General features: G+C 42.3%; 1 protein-coding gene across 1 annotated transcript in view; it reads left to right on the top strand.

Moving 5' to 3' along the window:
* EEIG1 (estrogen-induced osteoclastogenesis regulator 1) overlaps positions 1-20000 on the top strand; it is a 117526-nt gene that overhangs the window by 83923 nt on the left and 13603 nt on the right. The window contains exons 4-9 of the mRNA XM_053695394.1: positions 6184-6213; positions 8489-8605; positions 8789-8835; positions 9837-9976; positions 10926-11030; positions 12649-12838. Coding sequence (XP_053551369.1) covers positions 6184-6213; positions 8489-8605; positions 8789-8835; positions 9837-9976; positions 10926-11030; positions 12649-12838 — 629 coding nt within the window. The remainder of the gene's footprint in view (positions 1-6183; positions 6214-8488; positions 8606-8788; positions 8836-9836; positions 9977-10925; positions 11031-12648; positions 12839-20000) is intronic.

The raw sequence follows: 20000 nt of genomic DNA on the forward strand, positions 1-20000 counted from the left end.
AGAGCTTCAGTCTGTGGGTGATGTCTCTGACTCGGGGAAACCTGATTCAGATATGTCTACTTTTAAATTTAAACTTGAGAACCTCCGGTGTGTTGCTTGGAGAGGTTTTAGCTGCTCTGAATGACTGTGACACAATTGCAGTGCCAGAGAAATTGTGTAGACTGGATAAATACTACGCGGTGCCGGTGTGTACTGACGTTTTTCCAATACCTAAAAGGTTTACAGAAATTATTACTAAGGAGTGGGACAGACCCGGTGTGCCGTTTTCCCCCCCTCCTATTTTTAGAAAAATGTTTCCAATAGACGCCACCACACAGGACTTATGGCAGACGGTCCCTAAGGTGGAGGGAGCAGTTTCTACTTTAGCAAATCGTACCACTATCCCTGTCGAGGACAGTTGTGCTATTTCAGATCCAATGGATAAAAAATTAGGTTACCTTAAGAAAATGTTTATTCAACAAGGTTTTATCCTGCAGCCCCTTGCATGCATTGCTCCTGTCACTGCTGCTGCGGCGTTCTGGTTTGAGTCTCTGGAAGAGGCCTTTCAGACAGCTACTCCATTGACTGAAATACTTAACAAGCTTAGAACACTTAAGCTAGCTAACTCATTTGTTTCTGATGCCATTGTTCATTTGACTAAACTAACGGCTAAGAATTCTGGATTCGCCATCCAGGCGCGTAGGGCGCTATGGCTTAAATCTTGGTCAGCTGACGTGACTTCAAAGTCTAAATTACTTAACATTCCCTTCAAGGGGCAGACCCTATTCGGGCCTGGTTTGAAGGAAATTATTGCTGACATTACTGGAGGTAAGGGTCATACCCTTCCTCAGGACAGGGCCAAATCAAGGGCCAAACAGTCTAATTTTCGTGCCTTTCAAAACTTCAAGGCAGGTGCAGCATCAACTTCCTCTGCTACAAAACAAGAGGGAACTTTTGCGCAATCCAAGCCGGCCTGGAAATCTAACCAGGCCTGGAGCAAAGGCAAGCAGGCCAGAAAGCCTGCTGCTGCCTCTAAGACAGCATGAAGGAACGGCCCCCTATCCGGCAACGGATCTAGTAGGGGGCAGACTTTCTCTCTTCGCCCAGGCGTGGGCAAGAGATGTTCAGGATCCCTGGGCGTTGGAGATCATATCTCAGGGATATCTTCTGGACTTCAAAGCTTCCCCCCCACAAGGGAGATTTCACCTTTCGAGATTATCTGTAAACCAGATAAAGAAAGAGGCATTCTTACGCTGTGTGCAAGACCTCCTAATAATGGGAGTGATCCATCCAGTTCCACAGATGGAACAAGGACAGGGATTTTATTCAAATCTGTTTGTGGTTCCCAAAAAAGAGGGAACCTTCAGACCAATTTTGGATCTAAAGATCTTAAACAAATTCCTCAGCGTTCCATCGTTCAAAATGGAAACTATTCGGACAATCCTACCAATGATCCAGGAGGGTCAGTACATGACCACAGTGGATTTGAAGGATGCTTACCTTCACATACCGATTCACAAAGATAATCATCGGTTCCTAAGGTTTGCCTTTCTAGACAGGCATTACCAGTTTGTGGCTCTTCCCTTCGGGTTAGCTACAGCCCCAAGAATTTTTACAAAGGTTCTGGGGTCTCTTCTGGCGGTCCTAAGACCACGGGGCATAGCAGTGGCCCCTTATCTAGACGACATCCTGATACAGGCGTCAAACTTCCAAATTGCCAAATCTCATACAGACATAGTGTTGGCATTTCTGAGGTTGCATGGGTGGAAAGTGAACGAGGGAAAGAGTTCTCTATCACCCCTCACAAGGGTTTCCTTCCTAGGAACTCTGATAGATTCTGTAGAAATGAAAATTTACCTGACGGAGTCCAGGTTATCAAAGCTTCTAAATTCCTGCCGTGTTCTTCACTACATTCCGCGCCCTTCGGTGGCTCAGTGCATGGAAGTGATCGGCTTAATGGTAGCGGCGATGGACATAGTGCCATTTGCGCACCTACATCTCAGACCGCTGCAATTATGCATGCTCAGTCAGTGGAATGGGGATTACACAGATTTGTCCCCTCTGCTAAATCTGGATCAAGAGACCAGAGATTCTCTTCTCTGGTGGCTATCTCGGGTCCATCTGTCCAAAGGTATGACCTTTCGCAGGCCAGATTGGACAATTGTAACAACAGATGCCAGCCTTCTAGGTTGGGGTGCAGTCTGGAATTCCCTGAAGGCTCAGGGATCGTGGACTCAGGAGGAGAAACTCCTCCCAATAAATATTCTGGAGTTAAGAGCAATATTCAATGCTCTTCTAGCTTGGCCTCAGTTAGCAACACTGAGGTTAATCAGATTTCAGTCGGACAACATCACGACTGTGGCTTACATCAACCATCAAGGGGGGACCAGGAGCTCCCTAGCGATGTTAGAAGTCTCCAAGATAATTCGCTGGGCAGAGACTCACTCTTGCCATCTATCAGCGATCTATATCCCAGGTGTAGAGAACTGGGAGGCGGATTTTCTAAGTCATCAGACTTTTCATCCAGGGGAGTGGGAACTCCATCCAGAGGCGTTTGCTCAATTGGTTCATCGTTGGGGCACACCAGAATTGGATCTCATGGCGTCTCGCCAGAACGCCAAGCTTCCTTGTTATGGATCCAGGTCCAGGGACCCAGAAGCGACGCTGATAGATGCTCTAGCAGCACCGTGGTTCTTCAACCTGGCTTATGTGTTTCCACCGTTTCCTCTGCTCCCTCGACTGATTGCCAAAATCAAACAGGAGAGAGCATTGGTGATCTTGATCGTGCCTGCGTGGCCACGCAGGACCTGGTATGCAGACCTGGTGGACATGTCATCCTTTCCACCTTGGCCTCTGCCTCTGAGACAAGACCTTCTACTACAAGGTCCTTTCAATCATCCAAATCTAATTTCTCTGAGACTGACTGCCTGGAGATTGAACGCTTGATTTTATCAAGGCGTGGCTTCTCCGAGTCAGTCATTGATACCTTAATACAGGCACGAAAGCCTGTAACCAGGAAAATCTACCATAAGATATGGCGCAAATATCTTCATTGGTGTGAATCCAAGAATTACTCATGGACTAAGGTTAGGATTCCTAGGATATTGTCCTTTCTCCAAGAGGGTTTGGATAAAGGATTATCAGCTAGTTCTTTAAAGGGACAGATTTCTGCTCTTTCTATCCTTTTGCACAAGCGTCTGGCAGAGGTTCCAGACGTCCAGGCATTTTGTCAGGCTTTGGTTAGAATTAAGCCTGTGTTTAAACCGGTTGCTCCTCCATGGAGCTTAAACTTGGTTCTTAAGGTTCTTCAAGGAGTTCCGTTTGAACCCCTTCATTCCATTGATATCAAACTTTTATCTTGGAAAGTTCTGTTTTTGATGGCTATTTCCTCGGCTCGTAGAGTCTCTGAGTTATCAGCTTTACAATGTGATTCTCCTTATCTGATTTTCCATACAGATAAAGTAGTTCTGCGTACAAAACCTGGGTTTTTACCTAAGGTAGTTTCCAACAAGAATATCAATCAAGAGATTGTTGTTCCATCATTGTGTCCTAATCCTTCTTCAAAGAAGGAACGTCTTTTACATAATTTGGACGTAGTCCGTGCTTTAAAGTTTTACTTACAAGCGACTAAAGATTTTCATCAAACATCTTCCCTGTTTGTTGTTTACTCTGGACAGAGGAGAGGTCAAAAGGCTTCGACAACCTCTCTTTCTTTTTGGCTTCGGAGCGTAATTCGCTTAGCCTATGAGACTGCTGGACAGCAGCCCCCTGAAAGGATTACAGCTCATTCTACTAGAGCTGTGGCTTCCACCTGGGCCTTTAAAATGAGGCTTCTGTTGAACAGATTTGCAAAGCGGCGACTTGGTCTTCGCTTCATACCTTTTCAAAATTTTACAAATTTGATACTTTTGCTTCTTCGGAGGCTATTTTTGGGAGAAAGGTTCTACAGGCAGTGGTTCCTTCCGTTTAAGTACCTGCCTTGTCCCTCCCTTCATCCGTGTACTTTAGCTTTGGTATTGGTATCCCACAAGTAATGGATGATCCGTGGACTGGATACACCTAACAAGAGAAAACATAATTTATGCTTACCTGATAAATGTATTTCTCTTGTGGTGTATCCAGTCCACGGCCCGCCCTGTCCTTTTAAGGCAGGTCTAAATTTTAAACTACAGTCACCACTGCACCCTATGGTTTCTCCTTTCTCGGCTAGTTTTGGTCGAATGACTGGATATGGCAGTTAGGGGAGGAGCTATATAGCAGCTCTGCTGTGGGTGATCCTCTTGCAACTTCCTGTTGGGAAGGAGAATATCCCACAAGTAATGGATGATCCGTGGACTGGATACACCACAAGAGAAATAAATTTATCAGGTAAGCATAAATTATGTTTTTTTTATAATTAATAAATGAATTGAAAAGATGGGCATACACATTAGATGTTATAAATACGTAGTATATGCCATTAAGTTTAGCATTGCATATGGTTTTCATACACAATAAGGGCCAGATTACAAGTTGAGCGTAAAATATCACTTTTGCAAAAGCGATATTTGCGCTCATCTTAGAAATACCAGCACACGCAAATGAGCACTGGTATTACAAGTTAGGTGAAATGCCTTGGTCGCGTTCGCATTGCACAGAAGCTTTGCTCTCACAAGAGTGCGCTTCCATAGGCTCCAATGGGAGCCTCGTTCTCATGCTGTCGGACACGGCAGAGAACCTAGCGCAGCGAAGGGGGTAAGTAGCGCAGCAACGGGAAGCAATTTTACATATATACATATTAGCGCATAAATATATATCTATATAAGCATATACATTTACAGGGAACACACAGTTTCCATAGACCACAATGTAAAGGAACTTTTCAGTGCCATTTTTTTTCCTCTAACACCCCACACCCACCAACTTTAACCCCTTATAACTGCTTTGTGCAGTTACTTTATAAAAAATAAAGATACTACTATTAATATTTTTTAATAAAGATTACTACATTTTATTTTGGGGGCAATTGGGGGACATTTAGAAAATTAGAATGCTCGCGGTAGCAATAACCAGCCACTTGTAATAGTTGGTTATTTATCGTGTGCCCGTAAACGGGTGAAGTCTGACCCACAATGTTTTATATATATGCCCAAAATATAAATATATATTATCATTCAAGCACTGCATTGTATAATAGCTGTACTCACAATAAAAGTTTTATAAATTCAAAGTATATCAGCAATTAAGCGCTGCATTGCAAAAGATCTGCATATACAATAAATGTTTTATATATTCACAGTGCATGTCAGTAATTTAGTGCAATTTATTAGCAGAATTTCCATTGTTTTGCAGTGCAGAAGCATACCTTTTGAAAATTCTCATGTTTGTCTTTGCTTTGGCCAATAATAGACCGTTCTAAATAAGATCCTCTGTTTGATCAAACAAACACAGTGCAGCATGTTGCAGGGTTAAGGTGCTGAATTCTCCAGAATGCCATTCAGCCTTTCTGGGGGCAGTGAGTAATAACATTCTCCTTGTATAGAACAGGGTCGGTGATTGAGACTATCACCTTATTCAGTTGACAATACCAGAGATTAAAAGACAGTGACATTTTCTGTGCTCAGAGTCTAGTTACCAGTAATTAAAGAGACACTAATGCAGAATGATGTGCTCTAATTGCTTTCAGCATGTAATGTGTGCATTAGTGATTAACGTCCTGCTGGAGAGCTACTGAACTGGTGATGGTTGGTGATTGGTGGCCACATGGGTCTGCAGCTTCTTATTGGCTAACCATCCGGCAGTGCTAATATCCCTTTAATACTTTGTACAATGCCACAGAACCTGCGTGTTTTTTTCCGCACAGGGTGCTTCATGGCTGATAGCTGTGTGCTGGGAATCGCAAGGCTGCATTTGCTATTTCTAATTGTGTGAGCACTAAAGTGGGCTGCTGTGAAACTGTTTTGCGGTACAGCGTGTGGGATGCTTTGTGTGAGATGCTGTGCGTGATGTGGGCTGCGCGTCATTGCTGCAGGATGTCAGTTCTGGTTTTCTACGCACACAACCAGAGTGTCGCTCTGGATTTAACCCTTTGTGCGTCTCAAGGACTTTTAACTGCACTTGGGTGTATTTTCTAACACAACAGCTGTTCGTATGATCCATAAACTGTGCACTGTTTGTTTTTGCATTTTCACAATGGAAATCATAATCTATCTTTTCCTGTTACAGGAACTCAAGGGTGGAAAAACATACTCAAAGGTAAGCCTATCATACTCATCAAATGTGTCCATGTCATCCCCATCTGCTCTCCGTGATGTCACTCGCACGTCTTGTTGTCCAACACCGGCACATCTCTAGGGTCCCAGCTTAAATATCTGTTTAATTTGCTTGTTGCTTTTTCCAGGTGCCCTCTGGGTCATATTTTATTTGGAGGGCGAGCACAAAAATCCAGGGTGACTTGCCAATTCCATCTTCTATGTTAAAAAAGATAAATGAATTCCCAAGAACAAATCAAGAGATGTTGTTTTAACAATTCTTTTCCTAATCCCTTCTGAATAAATGTGTATGTATATAGTGGATTATATTTTGCGTTTTGTTATGGTTACAGTGGCCCCTGGTTATTATTTGGTAGGATACATTACACACATCCTGTTGTAAGGTACGTTTACCGTGGCAGGATCTGCGTATAGGATTCCTATGGTGCACACTATGTATTTCTTCCCCCATTCCCTGTGTGACACAACTTTAGTACAAAGGCCCAGACAACTTTGTTGAATCAGCAGCTTTATGGCGGAAGCACCGTGAGGGCACTCAGGGCAGAGCATCCTCTCTTGACAGCTCTTTTCCGCCATTAGTTTCCTGACCTGATAGAAGGTAGAAGACCCTCTGCCCATTAAACAGTAGCAGGGTGCAGAGGGGCCACTTAAGAACCACCATCTTCCAAGCATATAAAGTGGCTGCTTTTTGTGGTCACCTACTGTTAAAGGGACACATACATCATGCATTCACCTTTAAAGAGACAATAAAGTGAAAATTAAACTTAAATGGATTGGATAGAGGTCGGCAACCTTGGCTCTCCAGATGTTTTGGAACTACATTGCCCATGATGCCAAGACATTCTTTACACTGCCTGAGCATCATGGGAAATATAGTTCCAAAACATCAGGAGAGCCAAGGTTGCAGATAATGCTGCCAAATGGCTAAAGACATATTTACGTACCAAGGGAACAAAGCACATTTGATAATGGCAGTAAACCGTTAGCAACTTTCCACTTTACTTCTATTATCAAATGTGCTTAGTTCCCTTGGTACGTAAACATGTCTTTAACCATTTGGGAGCATTATCTGCAATATTGTTTATAGCAATGTTATACATAGTTGCAAACACTGCTGCCATAGACTGCTAAAGACACGTGCACGCTCCTAAGCTCATATCAGCCTATCTAGATTTACTCTTAAAAAAGATACCAAGAGAACAAAACAAATATATAGAAGTATATTGGAAAGTTGTTTAAAATTGCAGTCTTTATTTGGCTAATGAACATTTAATTTTGACTTTACAGTCCCTTTAATATACTTTAACTCCATTAATGACCAATGTACCCTGTATGCCACGTGTTTGTTAAGGGGTTTCCTAGTGCAGCTTTGTTGGAAGCGTCAAGACTATGCTAGTACTGCATGCCTCACGGCATCGGCAAGACCTGCACTATAAAGGGGCTTGTTAACGACCACAGATGTACCCTGTACGTGGGCGGTCATTAAGGGGTTAATGTATCATTTTTGCTAGCAAAAACAAAATACCATTTTAGAAAAAATCTTCTGTGCATATTAATTTTCATAAATTTGAATGCAAAGTTACCTTAGCTGAACCCTTTGTTTTCTTTATACGGCTCTGCTCCGTGTAGCCAATCAGAAGCTGCATCTGTTAAGCAGCGATCCCTGTACCCTCTGATTGGTACATTAGATTTAATGATATAACTCCTATTATTCCCATGCTGTTTAGTAAAGCAGAATATTATGGTGTAGTTATAAAAAATACAGAATGAGCATAAGGCTTATAAGAATAAAATATAGTAGCCTGAAAGCTGTCTATATGTCCAAAGAGCTTATGAAAGCGTACTGAGCTGCATATGCTTATTACACTTCGTTAGTATCTGAATGCGTAAGCGCTATTTGTCTCTTTTTGGAGCTGGATTAATTCTGGTGCAAGATCACCACCTTTTAGATCTGTGCAAATCCAGATCTTAACATGGTGATCTTGTACTAGAATCAGTCCGGCTCTGAAAAAACACAAATAGAGCTTACTTCCGCATTCGTATCCTAACGGAGGATTCAAATGCACAAGTCTAATGCTTATTGTGCAGTGCAAGCGGCAATAATCTTGTTGTGCGGCTCCTGCATTACTACATTACATTGTAACGTGTGTGTGCGCAAGGGACGCTTCAAGTTGCATGTTGTCATTTTCCTTCGGTCTCTCACCACCTTTGCTGTGCCGGGATCATCTAAAGTGGGGGTTTTTTCTTCATATTTTCAGCTGGGTTTTGCTGACCTGAACCTGGCAGAGTTTGCCGGCTCTGGATCCACGGCACGCTGCTGCCTGTTGGAAGGATACGATACGAGAAACACAAGACAGGACAACTCTATACTGAAGGTAGCGACTCCCCCCACTCCTTCTGCCTCTGTTTATACTCTCCCCAAATACCACATTCATTCTACCCTCTCTTGCCAGTATGCCTTCACCAGTTACCCTGCCCTTCTTACCATAAACATCTGTCTTCCAGTCTTGCGCTTGTCACTTCCAACAATGACTAATATGTCACATTTCACTTGGCAGGTCACCATTGGGATGTCTCTGCTCTCTGGAGACCCCTGCTTTAAAACGTAAGTTGTTTTTATTGACAGTTATTTGATTACTGGGATGAGGGCAGCTGATCATTTCTGTGTGAACCTTTTAGCCTTAAACAATACTATGAGCAGCAGCACAGATATCTGTAGAAAACTTACTAGCCTCTCTTAAAGAACCAGGACTCTCCCAAAGTATTGCTCATGCATTACAGTAGGTTAGAGTGAACTTCCAGTGGGGGTGTGGCAGTGTAACCAATCAAAATGAAAACTGTTATGTGGGTGTGTCAGTGTAACCAATCAAAATAAAAGCTGTAATGTGGATGTGTCAGTGTAACCAATCAGAATTAAAACTAATGTGGGTGTCAGTGTAACCAATCAGAATGAAAACTGTAATGTGGGTGTGTCAGTGTAACCAATCAGAATGAAAACTGTAATGTGGGTGTGTCGGTGTAACCAATCAAAATAAAAACTGTAATGTGGGTGTGTCAGTGTAACCAATCAGAATGAAAACTGTTATGTGGGTGTGTCAGTGTAACCAATCAAAATAAAAACTGTAATGTGGGTGTGTCAGTGTAACCAATCAGAATTAAAACTAATGTGGGTGTGTCAGTGTAACCAATCAGAATGAAAACTGTAATGTGGGTGTGTCAGTGTAACCAATCAGAATGAAAACTGTAATGTGGGTGTGTCAGTGTAACCAATCAGAATGAAAACTGTAATGTGGTGTGTCAGTGTAACCAATCAGAATGAAAACTGTAATGTGGGTGTGTCAGTGTAACCAATCAGAATGAAAACTGTAATATGGGTGTGCCAGTTTAACCAATCAATAAACCTGTAGCGTGGGTGTGTTAGTACAGCCAATAACAGGCACAAGCTGAGCTATTCTTTCTTTTGTGGAAAACATTGACTACACACATAGAATGAGCCAGAGTAAATGGCCTCTATGTTGATTTCCAATAAAGATTGAACTTTGCAGACTTTGATTGTAAAAGTGCAATTTAAATTGATTGCGCTGTTAACTGATCGCTTCATTTCAGGCCTCCATCAACAGCCAAATCGGTTTCTGCCCCTGGACAGGATTCTTCCCTACAGTTGACCTGTAAGGGTGAAGGAACTGTGCGCAGCGCAAGCAATACTGTACGCCAGAACAGAAGTCGCCAGGCAATGCTTGGCTCAGGTATGAGAACTTCCCGCATCTGGCTCCATTATCTGCTGTCATTGTTTTATAGCTGTAGCAGGGGTCAAAATTTCCACTAGCCAGTGGCCGAGTGCATGTGTACAAATATTATCTAAAGAGATATATATCCATGAAAGGGCTAGGATATGTTATTCCTCTAGGGGTATAGGGACCCCATTAGTGCTTAGACTGTTACTTCTGAGAGGGTAAACAGGGGTAGAGAGAGATTGGAGAGGAAAATTGAAAGTGGCGAAAAAGATAGCGTTAAGAGATTTGAGAGAGAAGAGAGAGTGTAAAGAGAAGATATGGCCCGAGAGAGAAGGGAGGGGGTAAAAAGAGAGATTGAGGAGGGAATGAAGAAAGATAGTTGAGAGATGATAGTTCTAAAACATTTTTTCCAGGTCTGCTATGACCTCACATTAATGTCAACATACTCTGCTTTCTCTCAGTTCAACAACTTCCTTTTTTTTTGTCCAGCTGTTGTCTTCCCCAGAACCTCTAGTTGATGTTGCCAACTGCCATGCACTTATTTTTGTTAATTCATTACTGTATGTTGAATTATTTAAGTTATGGTATAAAACAAACACAATATTAAAATATTACTGCATAATAAGGTGTTTCACATTGGCTAAACATATGTCAAGGGGGGGGGGTAGTGGGTGTGGTGTGAGTGGGATCAAAAGTGGCAAGTAACATTTTGGGCTGGCTAGTAGCTTAGGTCATGACATTTTGAGCCCTGGCTGTAGTAAAAAATATTCAGATACACATTATGTCCTTGATTGTGGAATTTGGGATGTCCCACAGTAAGTAATTGCACTGGTGGAGTGAGACTGAAGTCATTATTGTGAATGGAGACGCCTACAGAAGGGTTTTCAGCTGTATTGTGACACATCGATCGTGATGACAGAACAGCTATTCCCAATTCCTATATTTATTTATTGATTTCCAGGGATGTTTGATGAAATAGATCAGAACCTCTCAAGTCCAGAGGAAATGTCCCACTCTGGGCATTCTCGTAACTCCAGCCAGGCCAGCCAGCAATCCAAAGTATCAGGTAAGCGCATTTCTGCTGCTCACAGAACTACCCAGCTGGGGGAGTCTTCATGATATGCTGTGTGTATCTTCACAAAACAAAGTACGGTTATTTTAGCGCACTAAAAAGTTGTGGTGGGAATAGCAAGCGTTACCCCAATCTGCATTTCTCTCTCTGGCAGCAAAGATAATAAGCTTGTTAAAGGATACAAAAGTTTATAACTTATTAAATATGTTCCGTAGTTGGTCATACATGTGTTTTAGTTTGATTGGGTCTGCATTCACTTTAAAAGGAGCAAACATTGCATTTTATAGTAATGGGGATGGGGGTGGGTCATGTTTCTTAAAGGGGCAGTATACACCACTTTTCATATAACTGCATGTAATAGACACAACGGTAAAGAAGAATATGCACAGATACTGATATAAAAATCCAGTATAAAACTTACTTAGAAGCTCCCAGTTTAGCACTGTTTAAAAGGTTAGACTGGGACGCCCAGTGAAAGGGGCTCGGAGCAGATACTCCACATTTACTGTAGGTTTATTATAAAGTTTAAAGGGACAGTCTACTCCAGAATTGTTATTGTTTAAAAATAAACATAATCCCTTTATTACCCACTCACCAGTTTTGCACAACCAACACAGTTATATTAATACACTTTTTACCTCTGTGATTACCTTGTATCTAAGCCTCTGCAGACTGCCCCCTTATTTCAGTTCTGTTGACAGACTTGCATTTTAGCCAATCAGTGCTAACTCATAAATAACCCCACAGGAGTGAGCACAATGTTATCTATATGGCACACGAACGAGCGCTATCTAGCTGTGAAAACTGTCAAAATGCTCTGAGATAAGAGGCGGCCTTCAAGGGCTTAGATATTAGCATATGAGCCTACTCTATTTTTAGCTTTCAACAAAGAATACCAAGAGTACAAAGCAAATTTGATGTTAAAAGTAAATTGGAAAGTTGTTTAAAATGACATGCCCTATTTGAATCGTGAAAGTTTAATTTTGACTAGACTGTCTCTTGAGTAGACATCATTAAAGGGATAGGAAAGTCAAAATTAAACTTGCATGTTTTTGATAGAACATGTAATATTAAGACACTTTTTTTTTTTTAAATTCACTTCTATTTTAAAATGGGCTTTGTTCTCTTGGTATCCCTTGTTGAAAAAGAATACGCACATATCCTACACTAGTGGTAGCTAGCTGCTGATTGGTGCCTGCACATTTGTCTCTTGTGATTGGCTGACTAGATGTGTTCACATAGCTGCCATAGTGCAATGTTGTTCCTTCAGCAAAGGATAACAAGATAATTAAGCAAATTTGATAATAGAAGTTGTTAAAAATTGTATATTCTATCCAAATCATGAAATAAGATTTTGGGGGTTCCTGTCCCTTTAACATATAAAAAATTGGGTATTATTATTGTGCCGTATGGCAGATTTATTAACTGGACATTCACTTGTTATCACTAAAGCTATCTGCTTGCTCCGTTGCATTAACACCACTTGTATGGAAAACTAAAGCCGAGTCATTAAAACTGTGATGGGTGTGATTTAATAACCTGCTGTTTCTGGCTTTAGACTGTGCAAATAAGATAAAGTTGTAATTAACCTCCCATAATGCCTCGGGTGCAGGTCACAGCTCTGAACACTCCCGCTGCTCTAGCATGTCAGACCTGACGCACAGACGGAACACGTCCACAAGCAGCAGCGCCTCGGGAGGGATCAGCATTACTGCGGAAGGACCAGAGGGAGACCGTGATGCCAAACCAGAAAAGCCACCTCGGCCTCCCAGACCACCACAGCTGCATGACAGATCATCCAGGTACTTAGGTCTTACAGTCTTAAAACAAGCACAAGCTTTATATTTTGGAAATACAGAAAGGCGCAAGCAGAGAGTGTGAAAAAAAAAATTAAGAAAATATGTTGGGAAGGGTCTGTTTATATTTAAAAATGAGGCTGTCAAGAAACAAAGATCAAATAATAAACACTGTGAAATAGGCAGTAACAGGTCCAGTTACACCACTTAAAGGGATAGTACAATCAAAACTGAACCATACAGAAGTGTAAATTCGTATTTATTATTACTTGCCTGCTTTCTCTCTATATACACAAGAGGGTATATTAAAATGCATTAAAACACAAACTTCTGTGATGATAAAAAATATTTTGTTTTCATGCTTGGCCATGTTCTTGTCCACCAGCAGAGTGGTTGTAGTTGTCCTTATCAGCCAATAAGCAGCTGATCCTTGAGTATCATTTTTCCTGGTAGTTAAAGGGATATAAAACTTGAAGTGAATGTAAAGTTTAATAAGAAAGTGTCCGGTTTTTAAAAATACTCTTAAAAATAGGGGCACTTTTATGTGTCTTTTTTAAAAAAATACTTACCTTTCATTTATGAAAACAGTCTGGTGATCCTCTGCCCGCAGCTCCTTCTGTACTTGGCATAGCAATGACGAATCCGGCTTCCTCCAATCATGGCGTGCACCCCAAGGCGTCCAGCTCGTGAGGTCACCCAACGATTGGAGGAAGCCGGTTTCGTCATTGCTGTACCAAGTACAACAGGAGCTGCGGGCGGAGGATCGCCAGTCTGGTTTCATGAAGATATTTTTAAAAACAGGGCACTTTGTCATTCAACTATTATCAAATTTGCTTTGTTCCCATGGTATTCTTTGTTAAAGAGGTACCTATAAATTTGTCTAGAGCACTACATGACAGAAAATAGTGCGGCCATCTAAAGCTCTTACAAATAACATTTTCTTCATAAATGGAAAGAGTCCACATCTGCATTCATTACTTTTGGGAAATAAGAACCTGGCCACCAGGAGGAGGCAAAGACAACCCAGCCAAAGGCTTAAATACTCCTCCCACTTTCCTCATCCTCCAGTCATTCTTTGCCTTTCATCCCAGGAGGTTGGCAGACAAGTGTCAGAAGTTTCGATAAAGTCTCTTATGGAGGGTAGTACTCTTCGGCATGGGACTGGAGTTTTAAGTAATCCTGTCAGCCTCTTGGTGAGAGCCTGGGCGAAAGTTAGAGTCCGGAGATGCAGGGAGAGTATTTCTGTGAATCCATCCCGACTCATATTAACAGCTCCACAAGCAATCAGGGGGGTTTATAATCATGTTTATGTGATTCTGTCTGCTACTGTGTAGTGTTGCTTCGGCTCATGGTTATTTTGGAACATAACGGCCTATGTCTAGTGACGTGACCTTTTCGATCGGGCGTGCTTTTGCATGGACTGCACGATTTACCTGGTGACTCCATTTCCGCTTTCCTGACCACGTGGCGATGGAAAAATCCTGGTCCGCTGGTGTCTGGTTCTCTGGAGGTGGCAGTGTCTCAGTTATGGAGGATTCTTGGAGACAGATGTGTCTGATTCAGACTCTACTTCTTGTGAAAAATATGAATTGGCCCGGGTGAAACATGCCCATCAGTTATGTTCCGAATGCCGTTTTCCTACCATCAACTCTTGCTACGCATGCAGGGAACCCAAACGCTACTTATCCTTTCTAGGGAGTGTGGCCTGTTCCCACCGGAGGTTACGACATGGTTCCGCTTGGCCATATCTTTGGCTCTGGGGCATATGCACTTCCCAGGAGTGTGTTTACAATATTGTCCATGCTTCGTTAACTGGGGCTCGTCAGGCGTGGGATCGCCTGGTCCAGTTCAGCCTTCCGGGGGAAGCGACTGCTCCTGTGGCCTCAGGGTGTCAACCTTCGGGCCGGTGTTTCCTGTTGTCCCGGCGGAGGTATGTTGCACCATTCGTTATAGACTGGCGTGCCTTCATGTTCTACGTTTTTGGCGTTGCTGGAGGATCCCACTCTTAATGGGTCTGGGGATTCTCAGTCTTACTCTTCGACTGGCTTGCATACATAGACATAAGGGGATGAAGTAATTTTCTTATAGTCTTTGTTATTTGTGTATCCATTTCCAGTTCTGAGCTTGGAAGTCTTGGCCCCTTGTTGGGCTGGTCCTGCGGGTCTGTCCATTCTTCCTGGGCGATAACCTACAGGTTGCCTTATCTTTTATTTTCATCCGGTGAGGATGATTTTTATTTGGTCTAAAGTTCATGTTGTGGTGTGATGTTTCCTTCGGGAACTTTCTTCTCTGGTATTGATACTTGCGTTTTTGTGGTCGCACTGTTTACAAAAGTCTGTCTGACTGTTCTTTATCCCTCCATCATCGGGGGAGACTCTATGTGGCCTTGACCGTGCTGGGGGTCTCGGTTTCAGGCTGGTCCTGACTGGGTACAAATCCTTCTGTCTTTGAAGCCTAGTTCAGACACGTGGCACCTTTTTATGTCCGGTTGGACCGGTGAGGGCCCCTAGTGATCACAATATGATTTTTGTTGTTTTCTTGTTTTATTTTACAAGCTTCAATTAGCATCCTGAGAGGACTTAGAGTCTGTGATTGCTTAGGGGTATGGGCGATTGGTTCAGTCCTCATTCGCCTTTCAATTTAGAGGGCCGGGACTCCGTTGAGATCCACGGCGACATGCTCAGTCGTTTCCGTTTTTGGGGAAACTAGAGTGTTCCTTCCTGTTGTGGGTTGGAGGCTTGGCCGTTTTAGGTCCTTCATAACGCCGTTCTTACGGTTTTGCCTTTCATTGTCTCTTTGGAAGTGTCCTTTTAGGACTTGTTCCTTTTAGAGGTTCTCTTCCTTTGGGTCGAGACTTTCTGGACTTCGTCCTGTTTTTGTGGCGGCTTTGGCTGCTTAATTAGGAAGTGAAGGCCATGAGGCCCTGTCTTCCTTCGGGAGTTAGTTGTCTCCATATCAGGGGCGATAGGAGGTGTTGTCTCTTTTTCCAAGCTTCTTGCTAAGGGGATGTTTTTTCTGCCTGGGTTCGGGCTACTTTGCATTCTTCTCCCTTGGGTGTGGTCCTTTGGAATGTTAATCTGAAAGGATTATGGAGACTAGCCTTTCTTTCTACTCTCGGGTGACTCTGTTCTCGTTCTCATTTCCCTTAGTGTTGCCCTTGGGGCCTTTGGGCTCTAGAGAAATTGCGTGACTTTGTTGTGGCCTAGTACCTTGCTGGAGGGGTGTTGACCTTCGGCTAAGGGTGTTCTCTTCCCTTTGGGCTGGGAATTATGAGTGAGTCCTGTACCCGTTCTCCGGGTTTCCTGGTTCTCTTCCCCTGTGAGGTCTGATTGCTTCAGACGGGGTATCTTGTGTTTCCTGAGGGTGGTGTTCGTTCTAGGATGATTCTGGGTCCAGAGTTCTTGTCTTGGATGTCTGGAGACTTATGATCCTGTGGACAGTTTTTCTTTTCAGGGACCCTATGTTGGGACATAGGGGCTAGCTCATTGGGCTTGCAAGCAGGAAGGCCAGAGTTCACATCCACCTTTGGGTACTGGTTATAAACTTTAAGGCCTGACTTGTCCTTCGGACAGAGTGTGCACCTCTATGGGGAGTTTTTTCTCTGTGGGGTCAATGATGGTGTCTGGATCAATTTTCATTCGGTCCGTGTTTTGATAATACTATGGGTTCATGTCTTGTGGACATGTACGCTTTTCTTATATGTGCCCTTCCCTTTTGAGAAGATAATTTGTCTTCCTTATGAGCTGGGGTTTCCTCTCTCTAGAGGGTCATTGTCCTGCCCTGTGTGTAGGAGGTTGGATCAGGTGGCTTAGTTCTATAAGGGGCAGCATCTGCTGCTCTGTGGACTCTGTTCCACTTGTTGGAATTTGATCTCTTTACGTAGAGACTGTCTAAGAGAGCTGTGACAGGTCTTCCTACGGATCTATTGCGCTTTTTTCTGTTCTAAGTCCCAGGGGGTTCTCCTTGGGAGTGCCTTATTTTGGAGGAGCAGATTTGGTTGGCACCCGAGCTCTGTTGGGGTGGGTGAGTTCCCCCTATTTCTTTCCATTCCCTGGGGGTTTTTGGTTGGGATCTTTCTGTCCCCCCTGTCTATCAGACATGTCTGTTGCTTGGGCTGGTCCGTGTTGGAGCATGATCTGAGATCTGTTGCTCTGCTAAATTCGTCCTCAGAGCATTCGAGGTACGGTAAACCTCTTGAGGTTTCTCCTTTCTTCATGTTCAAGATTTGTGGGAAGGACTGGTGGCTCTTAGCCTGTGACGTTATCTTCTAGTTAGTGGATACTTAGCAATCTGAAGCATCCTATCTTCAGCTGCTTTCTGCTTGCCCTGCAAGTATTTAAGTTTCAGAGTCATTTTTAGATGACTGCAGCGTGCAGTGTTTTTGCTTCAGGTGTTGTTCGTCAGACCTATCTGAGCTTGCTGCACAAGGTTTAGTTTCTGAATATTTTGGTATTCTGAGCTACCTTTTTGCGACTTGGGGGACCTTCATCTTCAGTTGCTTTTTAGAGTGCACTGTGTTAGGGGAAAATCCTCTCTGGTTCAGATTCCCGGCCTTATCCCGTGGTTTCTGTTTCTGGGGTCTGGACGTTGCCTCCCCTTGTTTCTCTGACCCGGTTTCTCTGTTTTTTTGCTCTGTGTTTGTGCCCTTTTTAGGGTTTTTTCTGGAGTTCCTTATGCTAGCTGGACAGCTAGCTCAGCATACTAATGCACTGTGGCTACTCTGCACTGTAGCAAACTGAGGGTTTCAAGTTTGATCCCTGGCGAGGTCTACTCAGCCTTTCCTCCTTTCGAGATTGATAAAAAGAGCAGCGCCTTGAGTTCCTTAAGGGGGATTAGCCGCACTTTACAAGTACAATCATGTTTTCTCCATGCCTTTTCTTCTTTGTGGAAGAATACGGTAGTTTGTTCCATTTCTTTAGTAAGGGGTGTGTTGTTTGGAGACTGACTGCTGGGTGACGGTGTCTCTTGGAGGCTGTTGACTCAGTCGAGTCTAGTTCCTGAGGTCTCTAGCAAGGCTGTGGACTATCTGCGGGTCAGGGTCCTTGGGCCTTTTCTTTTTTTTCAAAGTTGTTCTCGGCTTCGGACAACGCTGGATTTTGTTGGGTAGGGGTTTTCAGGCCTGGTGCCCTCAGAATGGGCCGCCTCTTGTACCCTCCCGTTTTTGCATTCAGTGTCCTCTATAGCTTGGATATTGTTTTTCCCAAAAGTAATGAATGCAGCTGTAGACTCTTTCCATTTATGAAGAAAAACTTAAATTATGCTTACCTGATAATTTTCTTTTCTTTGGATGGAAAGAGTCCACAGCTCCCCATAAACCTTTTTCACCCTGTTTTTTCTACTGTTCCTTGTTCCTCGGCAGAATGACTGGGGGATGAGGGGAGTGGGAGTAGTATTTAAGCCTTTGGCTGGGGTGTCTTTGCCGCCTCCTGGTGGCCAGGTTCTTATTTCCCAAAAGTAATGAATGCAGCTGTGGACTCTTTCCATCAGAAAAAAAGAAAATGATCAGTTAAGCATAATTTTGTTTTTTGCAAAACTTCTGCCATTTAGTGCGCCAGACACGTTCACGCTCCTAAGCTTATATTCCTGCTTTTCAACAAAAGATACCAAAAGAGCCAAGAAAATATGATTATAGAAGTAAATTAGAAAGTAACATTGCATATTATATCTAAATCGTGAAAGAAAACTTTTGCATTTCAAAAAGAAACTGCACTCTGATGTGCATGATAGATTTAAGTCCCTTTAAGTATGCTGTAGTTTAACTGACCCTGATATTTGCTACACCTTGATTCCTTAGAGCAGTGCACAAGCTCATATACCTCTGGCCTCTGATAGGCTACAGCACATAAGACTAGTCAAGTGGATTTTTAAGAGCTTTGTCCATTCGCTGTTCTGAAATAGAAAAACCCTGCATATTGTGTCAACAAAATGGCAGCAAATGTTTAAGAAACATTATTTTTTGCAATGCAGCATGTAGTTGCTGCTGCATACTTTGCATATAGAAAAAAACAATGACTTTTAATATAAACAATGAGTACATTACCCAGCAGGACACTTTAATTGTAGGTATGTGGTTGGTTACTGTAAATGGGGGAATTCCTGAGTTTATAAGTAATAAAAACAGCCTCTTCCACCCTCCCCTATGTATGAGACAGATTCAGAATTTTAATGTGTGCTGTTCATTATTTACTATGTACATAAATGTTTAATGATGTTATTAAAAGTCATATCTATTATTTATTGGGTAACTTACACATATGAATTCACAAAATCCAGAGCCCTGTTACATACCACAACTTTGTTCTATTTTAAAGTAACTATTTTAAATGTAACATGCTATGTAGCAATTGCTTGATCAGTGCAGGAGAATTCTTTTTTTATATCTGCTCCTAATTGAGAGATCTGAAAATTCCTTTTCTGAAAATTAGTAAAGCCACATTTATAAGAGCTAACTTGCATGAAAAGGGGGCAAAATAAATAAATAGTATATTGCAAAGTTGTTTTATTATGGGTGATTAAACATTTTATATTATAATTCAAGGTGTTTATTGGCCCTCTATTTGCAGATTATATACTGTGCATATATAAAACATTGAGTATGTAGATCTTTGCAATGCCGTACTTAAAGGGACAGTCTACACCAGAATTGTTATTGTTTGAAAAGATAGATAATCCCTTTATTACCCATTCCCCAGTTTTGCATAACCAATACTTTTATATTAATACACTTTTTACCTCTGTGATTACCTTGTATCTAAGCCTTTGCAGACTGCTCCTTATCTCAGTTCTTTTGACAGACTTACATTTTAGCCAATCAGTACTGGCTCCTAGGTAACTCAACTGGCGTGAGCACAATGTTATTTATATGGCACAAATTAACTAATGACCTCTAGTTGTGAAAAAAATGTCAAAATCGATTCAGATAAGAGGCAGCCTTCAAGAGCTAAGAAATTGGCATATGAGCTTTACCTAGGTTTAGCTTTCAACTAAGAATGCCAAGAGTACAAAGCAAAATTGATAAAAGTAAATTGGAAAGTTGTTTAAAATTGCATGTCCTATCTGAATCATGAAAGTTTATTTTTGACTAGACTGTCCCTTTAATTGTGGATGTATACTGTCCATATATAAAAATTCACCTTAATGTCCCTTTAAACACATAGCTAAAGATTAT

The sequence above is a fragment of the Bombina bombina genome, chromosome 12 (assembly GCF_027579735.1).
Source record: "Bombina bombina isolate aBomBom1 chromosome 12, aBomBom1.pri, whole genome shotgun sequence".
NCBI lineage: Eukaryota > Metazoa > Chordata > Amphibia > Anura > Bombinatoridae > Bombina > Bombina bombina.